The 14,253-nt window shown below is 54.1% G+C and overlaps 1 protein-coding gene across 8 annotated transcripts in view; it reads right to left on the reverse strand.

Annotated features, from left to right (window-relative positions):
* Positions 1–9,289, reverse strand: part of GART (phosphoribosylglycinamide formyltransferase, phosphoribosylglycinamide synthetase, phosphoribosylaminoimidazole synthetase) — a 33,101-nt gene extending 23,812 nt beyond the window's left edge. The window contains exons 1-5 of one of the 8 annotated variants that reach the window (XM_076053957.1): positions 9,181–9,289; positions 8,688–8,769; positions 7,480–7,522; positions 2,025–2,117; positions 1,491–1,635 (exon numbers count right to left, since the gene is read on the reverse strand). In XM_076053957.1, coding sequence (XP_075910072.1) covers positions 1,491–1,635; positions 2,025–2,117; positions 7,480–7,522; positions 8,688–8,769; positions 9,181–9,217 — 400 coding nt within the window. In that variant the 5' untranslated portion in view covers positions 9,218–9,289. Of the gene's footprint in view, positions 1–1,490; positions 1,636–2,024; positions 2,118–7,387; positions 7,523–8,687; positions 8,770–9,057 lie in introns of all 8 variants that reach the window. The other 7 variants (XM_076053953.1, XM_076053956.1, XM_076053950.1 and 4 more) reach the window with 7 other exon arrangements.
* Positions 9,290–14,253: the final 4,964 nt, after the last annotated feature.

Consider the following 14,253-nt stretch of genomic DNA (forward strand, 5'->3'; position numbering starts at 1 on the left):
CAGCATCCTACGCCAGGATCCTGTTTGTGGACTTCAGCTCTGCCTTCAACACCATCATCCCTGCCCTGCTTCAGGACAAGCTCTTCCAGCTGAACGTGCCATACACCACCTGTAAATGGATCACAGACTTCCTGTCTGACAGGAAGCAGTGCGTTAAGCTGGGAACACAAGTCTCTGGCTCCAGGTCCATCAGCACCGGAACTCCTCAGGGCTGCGTCCTTTCCCCTCTGCTCTTCTCCCTGTATACCAACAGCTGCACCTCCAATCATCTGTCCGTCAAACTATTGAAGTTTGCGGATGACACCACCCTCATTGGGCTGATCTCTGGTGGGGATGAGTCTGACTATAGGTGGGAAGCTGACAATCTGGTGACCTGGTGTAGCCAGAACAACTTAGAGCTAAATGCTCTAAAGACAGTTGAGATGGTTGTGGACTTCAGGAAGAATACAGCACCACTCACCCCCATCACCCTGTTAGACTCCCCAGTAAAAATTGTAGAGTCCTTCCGCTTCCTGGGCACTATTCTCTCCCGGGACCTCAAGTGGGAATTGAACATCAGCTCCCTCACCAAGAAAGCTCAACAGAGGATGTACTTTCTACGGCAGCTGAAGAAATTCAACCTGCCAAAGACAATGATGGTGCAATTCTATACAGCGATCATTGAATCCATCCTCACCTCCTCCATAACCGTCTGGTACGCTGCTGCCACTGCCAAGGACAAGAGCAGACTGCAGCGTATCATCCACACTGCTGAGAAGGTAATTGCCTGCAATCTACCGACCCTCGAGGACCTGCACACGACAAGGTCTATGAGGCGAGCGAGGAAGATTATGGCCGATTTCTCCCACCCTGGACACCCTCTGTTTCAGCTACTCCCCTCCGGCAGAAGGCTTCGGTCCATCAGGACCAAAACCTCACGCCATAAAAACAGTTTCTTCCCATCTGCTGCTGGCCTGTTAAACAAGGCCAAGGGCTAACACTGTTTTTAACATTTGATCTACATAACGACACGTTGCTGATATTAACTATGTTTCCCTATTTGTATTTTTAAATTATATCTTAAAGCTATTTTATATTCGATATTTATTTAATTTTATATACTTCAGCCCCTTAGTGTTAGACTTTTAACCCTTATTATAGTAAGACTTGTTTAAAACTTATTTAAGATTTTAGATTCCTATATGTTGAATGTATGCACCATCCTGCCAAAGTAAATTCCGTGTCGGTGTGAACTTACATGGCGAATAAAACCCTTTCTGATTCTGATTCTGATCACCACCATTATCATCGTCGCCATCGTCGTCGTCACTGTCATCACCGTGGTCTCCATCAGGTGCCCCCCCCCCCCGTGCCCACATGCCGCCCCTCCCCCGTGCCCCCCCCCCGTGCCCCCGTGTCCTTCCCGTGCCCCCCCCGTGCCCACGCACCACCTCGCCCACCCATGCCCCCCCCCGTGCCCCCCCCGTGCCCCCCCCCGTGCGGGCACCCACCAGAGTTCTCGACCTTGCCGCCGTGGGTGGCGGTGCCCCCGTTGCCGGGGGCGACGATGACCTTCTTGACGAGGGGCGACTGGGCGAGCGTCCAGGCCAGGACGTGCTCCCTCGCACCCCCTCCCAGCACCAGCACCGTGTCCATCTGCTCGCGCGCGCACACAGACGCAAAGGTCCCCCGGGTAGCCTCGACCAGGACGCGGGGGCAAGTGCCGTCGGCGAGCGGCGTCGGTGGCGCCTGCGAAGGCCGGCAACGGCGCACGCGACGGGGTGGGTGGCCGGCGAAGCGCCCGACCGTCTTTGTCTTTCTCCAGTGGCGACGTTTACTGCGCAACGCACCGGGTGCTCATTTGAGGCTGAGCCGACCTAGGGGGAGGCCCGGGACCGGTTCAGATAGTCGCCAGCGGTGTGGGTGGTGGCCGTGAGCGGGAATTGAACTCGGGTCTCCGCCGGGTTCGTAGCGCAGCGTAGCGCTAACCACTGCACACACGTGCACACACACACACGTGCACACACACGCACACGTGCACACACCTCACCTCCCCAACTCCTTGCGTCGATGTCCGCCCGTGCGCAGAAACGGAGCCTCACCGATGCCGCGTCGCTCAGCACAACACTCCTGAAGGCCTGGGACACAGAGCAAGGCAGCGCTCGCGTTTGTACGTCTGTGTGTGTGTGTATGCGCGTGCGTACGCGTGTGTATGCGCGTGCGTGTGTGTACGCGTGTGTGTGTGTACACGTGTGTATGCGCGTGCGTATGTTCGCGTGCGTCTACGCATGCGCTCCACGCGAGCGCGTGTGTTTGTACGCGTGTGTATTTGCACGTGTGTGTACGCGTGTGTGTGTATGCGTGTGTACGTGTGTGCGTGTGTACGTGTGTGTGTTTGTGTACGCGTGTGTGTGTGTACGTGTGTGTGTGTACGTGTGTGTGTGTGTACGTGTGTGTGTACGTGTGTGTACGCGCGTGTGTGTGTACGCGTGTGTGTGTACGCGTGTGTGTGTACGTGTGTGCGTACACGTGTGTGTGTGTACGTGTGTGTGTGTGTACGTGTGTGTGTGTACGTGTGTGTGTGTGTGTACGTGTGTGTGTGTGTACGTGTGTGTGTGTACGTGTGTGTGTGTGTACGGGGGAATCTCCATATGGTACAGATATAATGGGAGGCTAATCGATGCCCGGGTGCGGTCAAGGGATGGCTCCCTATTGCTCAACCACGTTATGTATGCTGATGACTTGGTAATAGCTGCTCAGTCAGAGGAGGAGTTGGAGACGCTGCTGCTGAGACTGGAGCCTGCCACTAAGAGGTGGGGCCTTACCATCAGCCCCACCAAAACTAAGCACCTGCCTGGGTATTTTGTACCATCGGACACTCCACCCCCACAACTCCCAATCGGTGATGGGGCAGTTGTGGAGAGAGTGGAGAGTTTCCCATACCTGGGCAGTGTGCTTATGACTGGCTCCAGTTTAACAGCAGAGGTCTCACTCCGAATCAGTCGAGCGGCAATATCTTTTCATCGGTTGCGTAACGCTGTGTGGAAGCTACCTGGTCTGTCGCTCCGCACTAAGCTTCAGGTCTTCTCGGCCACGGTCATTCCCTCCCTTCTCTACGCTTGCGAAACGTGGACCCCCCTAATGGAACATCTTCGCCGGTTAGAAACATTTAGGCTGACCTGCCTACGATCCATCCTGGTTTAACCAGACTGGATTGTGTGAGGAGCTCACAAATCCTTGAAAGATCTGGGCAGGGTCCCATCGGTGAGCTCCTCCGGCAGGCAAGGCTGCGATGGCTGGGTCATGTAGCCCGCATGCCCAGCCACCGCATGCCGAAACAGCTTTTGTTTGGCCGGATTGAGGGGGCTAAGCGGGCGCGGCACGGGCTAGAGAAGAGATGGAGTGATGTGGTACAGGAGGACGTGGAGCTGAGTGGACTTGCCGATGACTGGTACCAGCGGTGTCAAGATCGGCCTCTGTGGAGGAGGCTCGTGAAGGATGCTACTGGGCAGTTGGAGGCAGTCGCCCTCCAACAACAACGGAGGGCGGAGGAGCGACGCTCACAACAGCGAGCGGAGCACCGGGTGGCTAAAGCACAGCAGGTTGGCACAGTAGGGGGCACAGGTGGTGCATCAGCCAGTCATCTCAGTCAGTCGACCCGTGGCACCTGGGTCTGCCCCGTGACCTCCTGCCAGCGGGCGTTCGACACTTCACGTGGCCTCAGGGTGCACATAGCCTGGCACAAGCGTCGTGGTGACGTCACCGCCACTTAGTGGCGAATGGCGGTTGTTGTTGTTGTTGTGTGTGTACGTGTGTGTACGCGTGTGTGTGTGTACACGTGTGTGTGTGTACGTGTGTGTGTGTACGTGTGTGTGCCACTAAGAGGTGGGGCCTTACCATCAGCCCCACCAAAGCTAAGCACCTGCCTGGGTATTTTGTACCATCGGACACTCCACCCCCACAACTCCCAATCGGTGATGGGGCAGTTGTGGAGAGAGTGGAGAGTTTCCCATACCTGGGCAGTGTGCTTATGACTGGCTCCAGTTTAACAGCAGAGGTCTCACTCCGAATCAGTCGAGCGGCAATATCTTTTCATCGGTTGCGTAACGCTGTGTGGAAGCTACCTGGTCTGTCGCTCCGCACTAAGCTTCAGGTCTTCTCGGCCACGGTCATTCCCTCCCTTCTCTACGCTTGCGAAACGTGGACCCCCCTAATGGAACATCTTCGCCGGTTAGAAACATTTAGGCTGACCTGCCTACGATCCATCCTGGGTTTAACCAGACTGGATTGTGTGAGGAGCTCACAAATCCTTGAAAGATCTGGGCAGGGTCCCATCGGTGAGCTCCTCCGGCAGGCAAGGCTGCGATGGCTGGGTCATGTAGCCCGCATGCCCAGCCACCGCATGCCGAAACAGCTTTTGTTTGGCCGGATTGAGGGGGCTAAGCGGGCGCGGCACGGGCTAGAGAAGAGATGGAGTGATGTGGTACAGGAGGACGTGGAGCTGAGTGGACTTGCCGATGACTGGTACCAGCGGTGTCAAGATCGGCCTCTGTGGAGGAGGCTCGTGAAGGATGCTACTGGGCAGTTGGAGGCAGTCGCCCTCCAACAACAACGGAGGGCGGAGGAGCGACGCTCACAACAGCGAGCGGAGCGCCGGGTGGCTAAAGCACAGCAGGTTGGCACAGTAGGGGGCGCAGGTGGTGCATCAGCCAGTCATCTCAGTCAGTCGACCCGTGGCACCTGGGTCTGCCCCGTGACCTCCTGCCAGCGGGCGTTCGACACTTCACGTGGCCTCAGGGTGCACATAGCCTGGCACAAGCGTCGTGGTGACGTCACCGCCACTTAGTGGCGAATGGCGGTTGTTGTTGTTGTTGTTGTTGTGTGTGTACACGTGTGTGTACGCGTGTGTGTGTGTACACGTGTGTGTGTGTACACGTGTGTGTGTGTACGTGTGTGTGTGTACGTGTGCGTGCCGGTGGGGGGGGGGGTGGGGGCGGCTCAGCGGTTGGCGCACTGCAAGTGTAAACTTGCAGTGCGAGCCGACAGTTCGATTCCCGCTCACGGCACGACATCGGCGACGATCATCCGAACCGGGCCCCGGACCTCACCGGGGTCGACTCGGCCTCAAATGAGTACCCGGTGCGGTGAACATCGGCATTGGGGAGGGGGGGGGGGGGGGGGGGGCGGCGGGGGAGACAAAGGCGGCCGGGGGGTGGTCGTGTCCACACCGCGTGCCGGCCTTCGTGGGTGCCGCTCGCCGACGACACTTGCCCCGCCCGCCCGCGTGGGCTACGTGGGCGGGGGAATCTTTGTCTTTGTCTGGAAGTGGGTCGCAAGCCACTTAATTCCCGAACAAGATTGGGCTATAAACCATTGGTGGGGCGCGTCTCCGTAAATCCTTGCTTTATTGGTAGTAAAAAGTCAAGTATGTATATGTGTACGTGCGTACACGTGTATCGCACCAATCTCCAAGAGCGGGACGAGGGTGGGAACATCAATTCGCCCCGTGGGATTTACGGGCCGCGACCTCCCCGTGACCTCTGGACCGGCGCTCCGATGGGGACGCCCGTCGAATCGGGGATCTTGATTTGGCGCGCGGGGGATTGGAATCCGATGGGCCACGAAGCTCTTTGTCGAGGGGTGCGTTCCGGCGGGGCGGGGCGCGCGCTCGCCAAACCAAAATAACGAGGAGAGACTTTCCGTACTTTTTATCTTTTGAATTTCGGCGCACGGAACTCGACGGGGGCTCCGGAGCCGCAGCGGCACGAGACGGCGACGCTCGCACCGCCACCGCCGGGTGCGAGCGTCGCGTTCAAGGAGCGTCGCGTTCACGTTCACGTCACGGAGCGTTCCGTCACGGAGCGACGGATGTCGCTCTCGGAGCACCCTGAACTTTAACTTCTCCCGCCGAGGCACGAGTCGTGACCTCTTCATTGTTTTCAGCCGTAAAGTGATGACTTCGTGATGACTTTTTAACCTCCGTTGCAATCGTAAACAACGATTGATTGTGACGTGATTGTCCGTCCACTCGCCACAAGATCCACTCCCTACAAGATCCACTCCCTACAAGATCCACTCTCAACAAGATCCACTCTCTACAAGATCCACTCTCAACAAGATCTACTCTCTACAAGATCCACTCTCTACAAGATCCACTCTCAACAAGATCCACTCTCTACAAGATCCACTCTCTACAAGATCCACTCCCTACAAGATCCACTCTCTACAAGATCCACTCTCTACAAGATCCACTCTCTACAAGATCCACTCCCTACAAGATCCACTCTCTACAAGATCCACTCTCTACAAGATCCACTCTCTACAAGATCCACTCCTCACAAGATCCACTCCTCACAAGATCCACTCTCTACAAGATCCACTCTCTACAAGATCCACTCCCTACAAGATCCACTCTCTACAAGATCCACTCTCTACAAGATCCACTTTCTACAAGATCCACTCTCTACAAGATCCACTCTCTGCAAGATCCACTCCCTACAAGATCCACTCTCTACAAGATCCACTCCTCACAAGATCCACTCTCTACAAGATCGACTCTCTACAAGATTCACTCTCTACAAGATCCACTCTCTACAAGATCCACTCTCTACAAGATCCACTCTCTACAAGATCCACTCCCTACAAGATCCACTCTCTACAAGATCCACTCTCTACAAGATCCACTCCCTACAAGATCCACTCTCTACAAGATCCACTCTCTACAAGATCCACTCTCTACAAGAGCCACTCTTTACAAGATCCACTCTCTACAAGATCCACTCTCCACAAGATCCACTCTCTACAAGATCCACTCTCTACAAGATCCACTCTCTACAAGATCCGCTCTCTACAAGATCCGCTCTCTACAAGATCCACTCTCTACAAGATCCACTCCCTACAAGATCCACTCCATACAAGATCCACTCTCTACAAGATCCACTCTCTACAAGATCCACTCTCTACAAGATCCACTCCCTACAAGATCCACTCTCTACAAGATCCACTCTCTACAAGATCCACTCTCTACAAGATCCACTCTCTACAAGATCCACTCTCTACAAGATCCACTCTCTACAAGATCCACTCTCTACAAGATCCACTCCCCACAAGAGCCACTCTTTACAAGATCCACTCCCTACAAGATCTACTCTCTACAAGATCCACTCTCTACAAGATCCACTCCCTACAAGATCCACTCTCTACAAGATCCACTCCCTACAAGATCCACTCTCTACAAGATCCACTCTCTACAAGATCCACTCTCTACAAGTCACCACCAGGATGGGACAGGATCAAACATGATTATACTCCCACACTGCATGCTGCTGCTGCTCTGACTATATCAGCGACAGGACCCCAACTCGTGACACACAGCGCCAATCTCTCAGATCTGGCTCCGAATATTTACCCAAGAGGGGAAGAGAGAGGCGAGCCAGGGATCACGAGCCAGGGATCACGAGCCAGGGATCACGAGCCAGGGATCACGAGCCACGCATTCACCTCGCTGTGAAGCCGAATCGATGGCGATGGTTGATGATGGTTACTGCGGACAATAGACACTCTCGTTATGGATTTGGGTCCTTCGAATATCACGGTCACGAACAAAGACCTGCTCTCATCACTATCAGCATCATCATCAGCAGCAGAATCATCATCATCAGCAGCAGCAGCATCATCAGCAGCAGAAGCAACAGCAGCATCATCATCAGCAGCAGCAGAATCAGCATCATCAGCAGCAGCAGAAGCATCATCATCATCAGCAGCAGCAGCAGAAGCATCATCATCAGCATCAGCAGAATCAGCATCATCATCATCATCAGTTGCAGAAGCATCATCATCATAAGCAGCAGCAGAAGGATCATCAGCAGCAGCAGAAACAGCATCATCAGCAGCAGTAGAATCAGCATCATCAGCAGCAGCAGAAGCATCATCATCATAAGCAGAAGCATCATCAGCAGCAGCAGAATCAGCATCATCAGCAGCAGCAGAATCAGCATCATCATCAGTTGCAAAAGCATCATCATCATAAGCAGCAGCAGAAGCATCATAAGCAGCAGCAGAGTCATCATAATCATCAGCAGCAGAAGCATCACAATCATCAGCAGAAGCATCACAATCATCAGCAGCCTCAGTAGCAGAATCATGAGCCACGGTAAATCCACTGCTGGATGAATAAGTCAAGCCACGATCACCGCGACGACGACGATGACGATGTAACGATCCAACGTGCGAAGTCCCCGTGCCTCTCTCTCCTCGACTCCACAACTCCTAGCGGGATTCACTGATCACTCTCACCACTCACACTCTCACCACTCATTCACTCTCTCACCACTCATTCACACTCTCACCACTCATTCACACTCTCACCACTCACACTCTCACCACTCATTCACACTCTCACCACTCATTCACACTCTCACCATTCACACTCATCATTAACACTCATAATTCACACTCTCACCACTCATTCACAATCTCACCACTCATTCACACTCTCACCATTCACATTCTCACCACTCACTCTCACCACTCATTCACACTCTCACCACTCATTCACACTCTCACCACTCACACTCTCACCATTCACACTCATCATTCACACTCTCACCACTCATTCACACTCTCACCATTCACATTCTCACCACTCACTCTCACCACTCATTCACACTCTCACCATTCACACTCTCACCACTCATTCACACTCTCACCTCTTTTGCTTGCGGCTGTTGAGGATGTGGAAGGGAGTGGGGGGAGGTGAGAATGGTGACGATGTTGGGATGAGTGCCGAGCCTGAAGAAGAGCAGCAAACACAACTCGTTACTGCTCACCAACTCACTCGCTCACCAACTCACTCACCAACTCACTCACCAACTCACTCGCTCACCAACTCACTCACCCACTCACTCACTCACCAACTCACTCGCTCACCAACTCACTCACTCACCAACTCACTCACTCACTCAGCTACCCTGCTCGCTCACCAACTCACTCACTCACCAACTCACTCACTCACCAACTCACTCACTCACCAACTCACTCACTCAGCTATCCTGCTCGCTCACCAACTCACTCACTCACCAACTCATTCACTCAGCTATCCCGCTCGCTCACCAACTCACTCATTCAGCCAGCCCGCTCGCTCACCAACTCACTCAGCAACTCGCTCACCAACTCATTCACTCAGCCAGCCCGCTCACTCACCACGTGGTCTGGGCACAGACACGCCCCCTGACGTCATCACTCCGCCAACTTGCGGAGTGCCGAGAGGAGGGGGGGGGTAGGAGTTGTGTGTACGGAGTGTGTGTGTTGTATGTGTGGTGTGTGTATGTGTTGTGTGTTGTATGTGTATGTGTTATGTGAGTGTTGTGTGGTGTGTGTTATGTGCGTGTTGTGTGTGTGCTGTGTGTGTGTGGTGTGTGTTGTGTGTGTGTGGTGTGTGTTTGTTGTGTGTGTGTGTATGTGTTATGTGTGTGTTGTGTGTGGTGTGTGTGTATGTGTTGTGTGTGTGGTGTGTGTGGTGTTTGTGAAGCGGGGAGCGGTAGTGTAGCGGTTAGCGCACTGCGCTATGAACCCGTCGACCTGAGTTCAATTCACGCTCACGGCCAACAGCGGTGACGATTATCTGAACCGGTCCTGGGCCTCCCCTAGCTCGACTCAGCCTCAACTGAGTACCTGGTACGGTGTGTAAACATCGCCACTGGGGAGACAAAGGCGGCCGGGCGCGGTGCTGGCCACCCACCCCCTCGTGTGCCGTGCCGGCCTTCATAGGTGCTCGCTAACAGCACTTGCCCCTACAGTCTGTTACAGGCTACACGGGGGATCTTTGTCTTGTGGTGCACAGGTGGTGCATCTGCCAGTCATTTTATGCAGTTAGCCTGCTAGCAGCAGCGTGCCTTCCACAACGTCTCGTCATGGCCTCAAGGTGCACCTAGCCTGGCACTGTGCACAACACATTTGTCAGCCATCATCAGCTGTGCTTCGTCTACAGCAGACAGAAGCCCCTGTCTTCATACAGAAGCCCGGGCCTACAGGCAAAAGCCCTTGTCCACTGACAGATGCCCCAATCTGCAGACAGAAGCCTCGGGCTGCAGACAGAAGTCATGAGTTACAGACAGAAGCCCTGCTTTACAGACACCCACTGCGTTTTTACAAACTTCTGAGTTAAACAAAAAAGCCTTTCCCTGTAAAATTAAAATTGCGGCATTCCATCCGAGGATCCCAATGCGCAAATGCATGGACAGCAGGAAATAAAAAACAGAGCCAGGGGCAACTGACCACACGAGAGAGTGTAGGCTCAGTTTAAAGAGATGGGTTTGCAAAGCGGACTTAGATTTTTCTAGCGATTCTGATTGCTCTGATGTCAAGTGGCAAGGCGTTCCACGGCTTGTGGGTGCCACGCTAACAGAAGTACGGATCGGCAACAGAGCGCAACCTGCAGATCCTGGGAGTTCTGAGAGAGTTGGGAGATCGGATGATCTTAAGGAACTCGATGGAGTATATAACTGTATTAGTTCCTGCAAGTAATGTGGGGCGGTGAGCCCCTTTAAAGCATTGCAGGTCAATAGTGGTACCTTAAACACCACTCGGAATTTGATCCGGTAGCCAATGAAGGGACAAGAGGACCTGGGTGGTACCAGTGCCGGATTATCCTCGTAGCAAAAGTAGCTAACTACATGTGTAGTAGCTGCATGTGTAGTAGTAGCTACTACACGCGTAGTGGCTACTACTACACGTCTAGTAGCTACTACACGTGTAGTAGTAGTAGTGTGTAGCAGTAGCTACTACTACGTGTAGTAATAGTGGCTACTACTACACGTGTAGTAGTAGCTACACGTGTAGTAGTAGCAACGGGCCCCGCACTTTCAAGGGCCCCGCGCTAAATGCTTACAAGCTATCAACTCCGGTTCAGTGATTCGGCACTTTGCTCTATTACTATAGTACTACACCGCCTTCGACTTTTACGAACGATCGGGTGTTTAAGGTTAGCGATTCGTCGTATTATCCGGCTGTATAGCAAATAAAAAAAATACTTATTTTTTTTCATTTCGGGCCCCTTTAATAACGTCGTCATCATCATGCTCCAGGCCCCGTAGGAGCTTCACTGGGAGCGGCGTGCGTGCTGTCAGCTCTCTCGCAGACTGCATTGTGCACGAGCTGGTGCAGTCTGCCCACGACTTTGCTCGATGTCCCAGCCAGCAGACACGTCGGAGTGGTCTTCTAGTCGGGATAACACAACAGGCATGGAACCGACCTCTTCAAGTCAGCAGGTAACGGAAAGCGACAGCATTCTGGAAATATTTCTTAGGTGGTAAAAAAATGGCATTTGAACTCCTGTGTGTGTGTGTGCCTCGAAAGACATTGACCGGTCAAACCGAGCAACGAGTTTTCTGACCTCCCCGGTGTAGAGGCTCACATCGTGACCGTCAATAGCGGCAGCAGAAGCATCCTCATCAGACGGGGAATTCACGGGCGACTTAGCTGGAGAGACGCCGCGGTTGGCGTGGCTGGCTACGTACGGTGCGTAAGAAGTTCAACGTGCGGTGCATCCAGTAGGGGGCCATACATTCAGTCCGTACGCATAGCAAACGGTGGAGGGGGGGTAAAGTCTTCTGCAGACAGAAGCCCTGGTCCACAGCCAAGAAGACACAAGTCTGCAGACAGAAGCCCTGGTCCGCGGCCAAGAAGCTACAAGTCTGCAGACAGAACCCCCGGGTGTACAGACAGAAGCCCTGGTTTACAGCCAGAAGGCCCAGTTTGCGGACAGAATGCCTGGTCTCATACCAACGCCCCCCCCCCCCCCCCCATCTGCCTCTCTGGCCGTAAAGGGCATCTCGCGTTCAATTCGATTTGTCAATTTAATCTTCCGATAAATTCTGCCGCTGATAATTATTAACATCTCTCTCGAGATGCCATTCGCCGACAGCAGGGCGCGTGGTAAATTGTATCGCCCCGAGCGTGTGGAGTCCTCACTATGAGACGTGTGTGCATTGAAGGCGTCTAACAGAAATTGTCCTGTGATATCTGCTTCTTAACTCACCCGACTACTCGCTTGGTCCAACGTTGCGTCAACGTTGGGATGTTGGCCCACCCTTACCACAACGTTGGTCCAACGTTGGGATGTTGGTCCAATGTTACCGCAACGTTGGTCCAACGTTGGCCCAACGTTGGGATGTTGGCCCACCGTTACCCCAACGTTGGTCCAATGTTGCGATGCTGGCCCACCGTTACCCCAACGTTGGCCCAACGTTGGGATGCTGGCCCACCGTTACCCCAACGTTACCCCAACGTTGGGATGCTGGCTCAACGTTACCCCAACGTTGGCCCAACGTTGGGATGTTTTACTGGACACCTCGTGCGAGGCCCCCGTCGATGCGAGCGTCAGCAAGCGTGGCCCGAACGCCACCACGGCAGCCGCAGCCGCCGCCGCACAGACGGCAGGGGGCACTCTGGACGCAAACCCAACCACGTGGCCAGGGGCAGCCAGGCCCACGCCGGGTGGTGCACTGCTCACTGGGACACACACAGAGAGAGGTCCCGAGAGATTCTCGGTGCGGGGAGAGCACGAGGCGGCCGCCGTCTGCGAGGCCGGCAACATTCGACTGGGCAGTTGGACACGGAGGCGGCTTTTCGCGACCAATATCCGTAACGCAGGTTGTTGGGGTTTTTTGGGGGGGGGGAGGGGGTTAGATCACGTGAATAAATAAATGTTGTGTCGTTATACCCGCCACCACCCGACACAGCCAACTTGTAAGGGTTGTCACGTAAACGGAACGTGGCCAGTTCGTCACTAGTACAGCACACCGGTGTAGTGTATAGTGTAGTGTATAGTAGTGTAGTGTATAGTAGTGTGTAGTGTAGTGTATAGTGTAGTGTATAGTAGTGTAGTGTATAGTGTAGTGTATAGTAGTGTAGTGTATAGTGTAGTAGTGTAGTGTATAGTAGTGTGTAGTGTAGTGTATAGTAGTGTAGTGTATAGTGTAGTGTGTAGTAGTGTAGTGTATAGTAGTGTGTAGTGTAGTGTATAGTAGTGTATAGTGTAGTGTATAGTAGTGTAGTGTATAGTGTAGTGTATAGTGTAGTGTATAGTGTAGTGTATAGTGTAGTGTGTAGTAGTGTAGTGTATAGTAGTGTGTAGTGGAGTGTATAGTAGTGTATAGTGTAGTGTATAGTGTAGTGTATAGTGTAGTATACTAGTACAGCACCACACCGGTTGTGTGTTGGAGAACCAAGCAATCTGAGTGCGACGTTTCGCCAGTAATGACAACCAGCTTCATCAGGCGACAGCCAGATTGGCTGTAAATGTTGTGGCTTGGCTCTCCAACACACAACCGGTGTAGTGCTGCACTCGTAACGATTTGACGCCTTCTGTTCACGTGATGCAACCTTACTAATTGGCTGTGTCGTGTGGCGGTGGGTTGAACGACACACACATATATATTTCCGCGATCTCACCCAAACAGACGAGTATTATGGACTCGACTGGACGCCTGTGATAATAACAAAAAGAACTGCAGAGATCATCGGATTCCTCCAGTGTATACAGTAAACAAATACGCATTCCTAACTCTCAGCAGCAGCAGCAGTGACACCGCAGCGGCGCACAATGAGCCTCGTCCGCTAGGGGGCGACTGACGGTGAGGCCGCCGGCCACGTCTCGTGCCGACCCACGGGGAAGTCCCCACGAACTTTGCTCCTCCGTTCCCACCGCCGCCAGCCCCCCCCCCCCACGCCGGTTCTGTTCCCCCTCCGTGCTGGTTCTGTTCCCCTCCGCTCTGGTTCTGTTCCCCTCCGTGCTGGTTCTGTTCCCCCTCCGTGCTGGTTCTGTTCCCCCCTACGCCGGTTCTGTTCCCCTCCGCGCTGGTTCTGTTCCCCTCCGCGCTGGTTCTGTTCCCCGCCGTGCCGGGTTCTGTTCCCCTCCGTGCCGGTTCTGTTCCCCCTCCGCGCTGGTTCTGTTCCCCTCCGTGCTGGTTCTGTTCCCCCCTACGCCGGTTCTGTTCCCCTCCGCGCTGGTTCTGTTCCCCTCCGCGCTGGTTCTGTTCCCCCTCCGTGCTGGTTCTGTTCCCCTCCGCGCTGGTTCTGTTCCCCCTCCGTGCTGGTTCTGTTCCCCTCCGTGCCGGTTCTGTTCCCCCTCCGCGCTGGTTCTGTTCCCCTCCGCGCTGGTTCTGTTCCCCCTCCGTGCTGGTTCTGTTCCCCTCCGCGCTGGTTCTGTTCCCCCTCCGTGCTGGTTCTGTTCCCCTCCGCGCTGGTTCTGTTCCCGCTCCATGCTGGTTCTGT

This window comes from Petromyzon marinus, chromosome 63 (genome assembly GCF_048934315.1).
Source record: "Petromyzon marinus isolate PM22_M1 ecotype Great Lakes invasive population chromosome 63, UKy_Petmar_22M1.pri1.0, whole genome shotgun sequence".
In the NCBI taxonomy this organism is placed as follows: domain Eukaryota; kingdom Metazoa; phylum Chordata; class Hyperoartia; order Petromyzontiformes; family Petromyzontidae; genus Petromyzon; species Petromyzon marinus.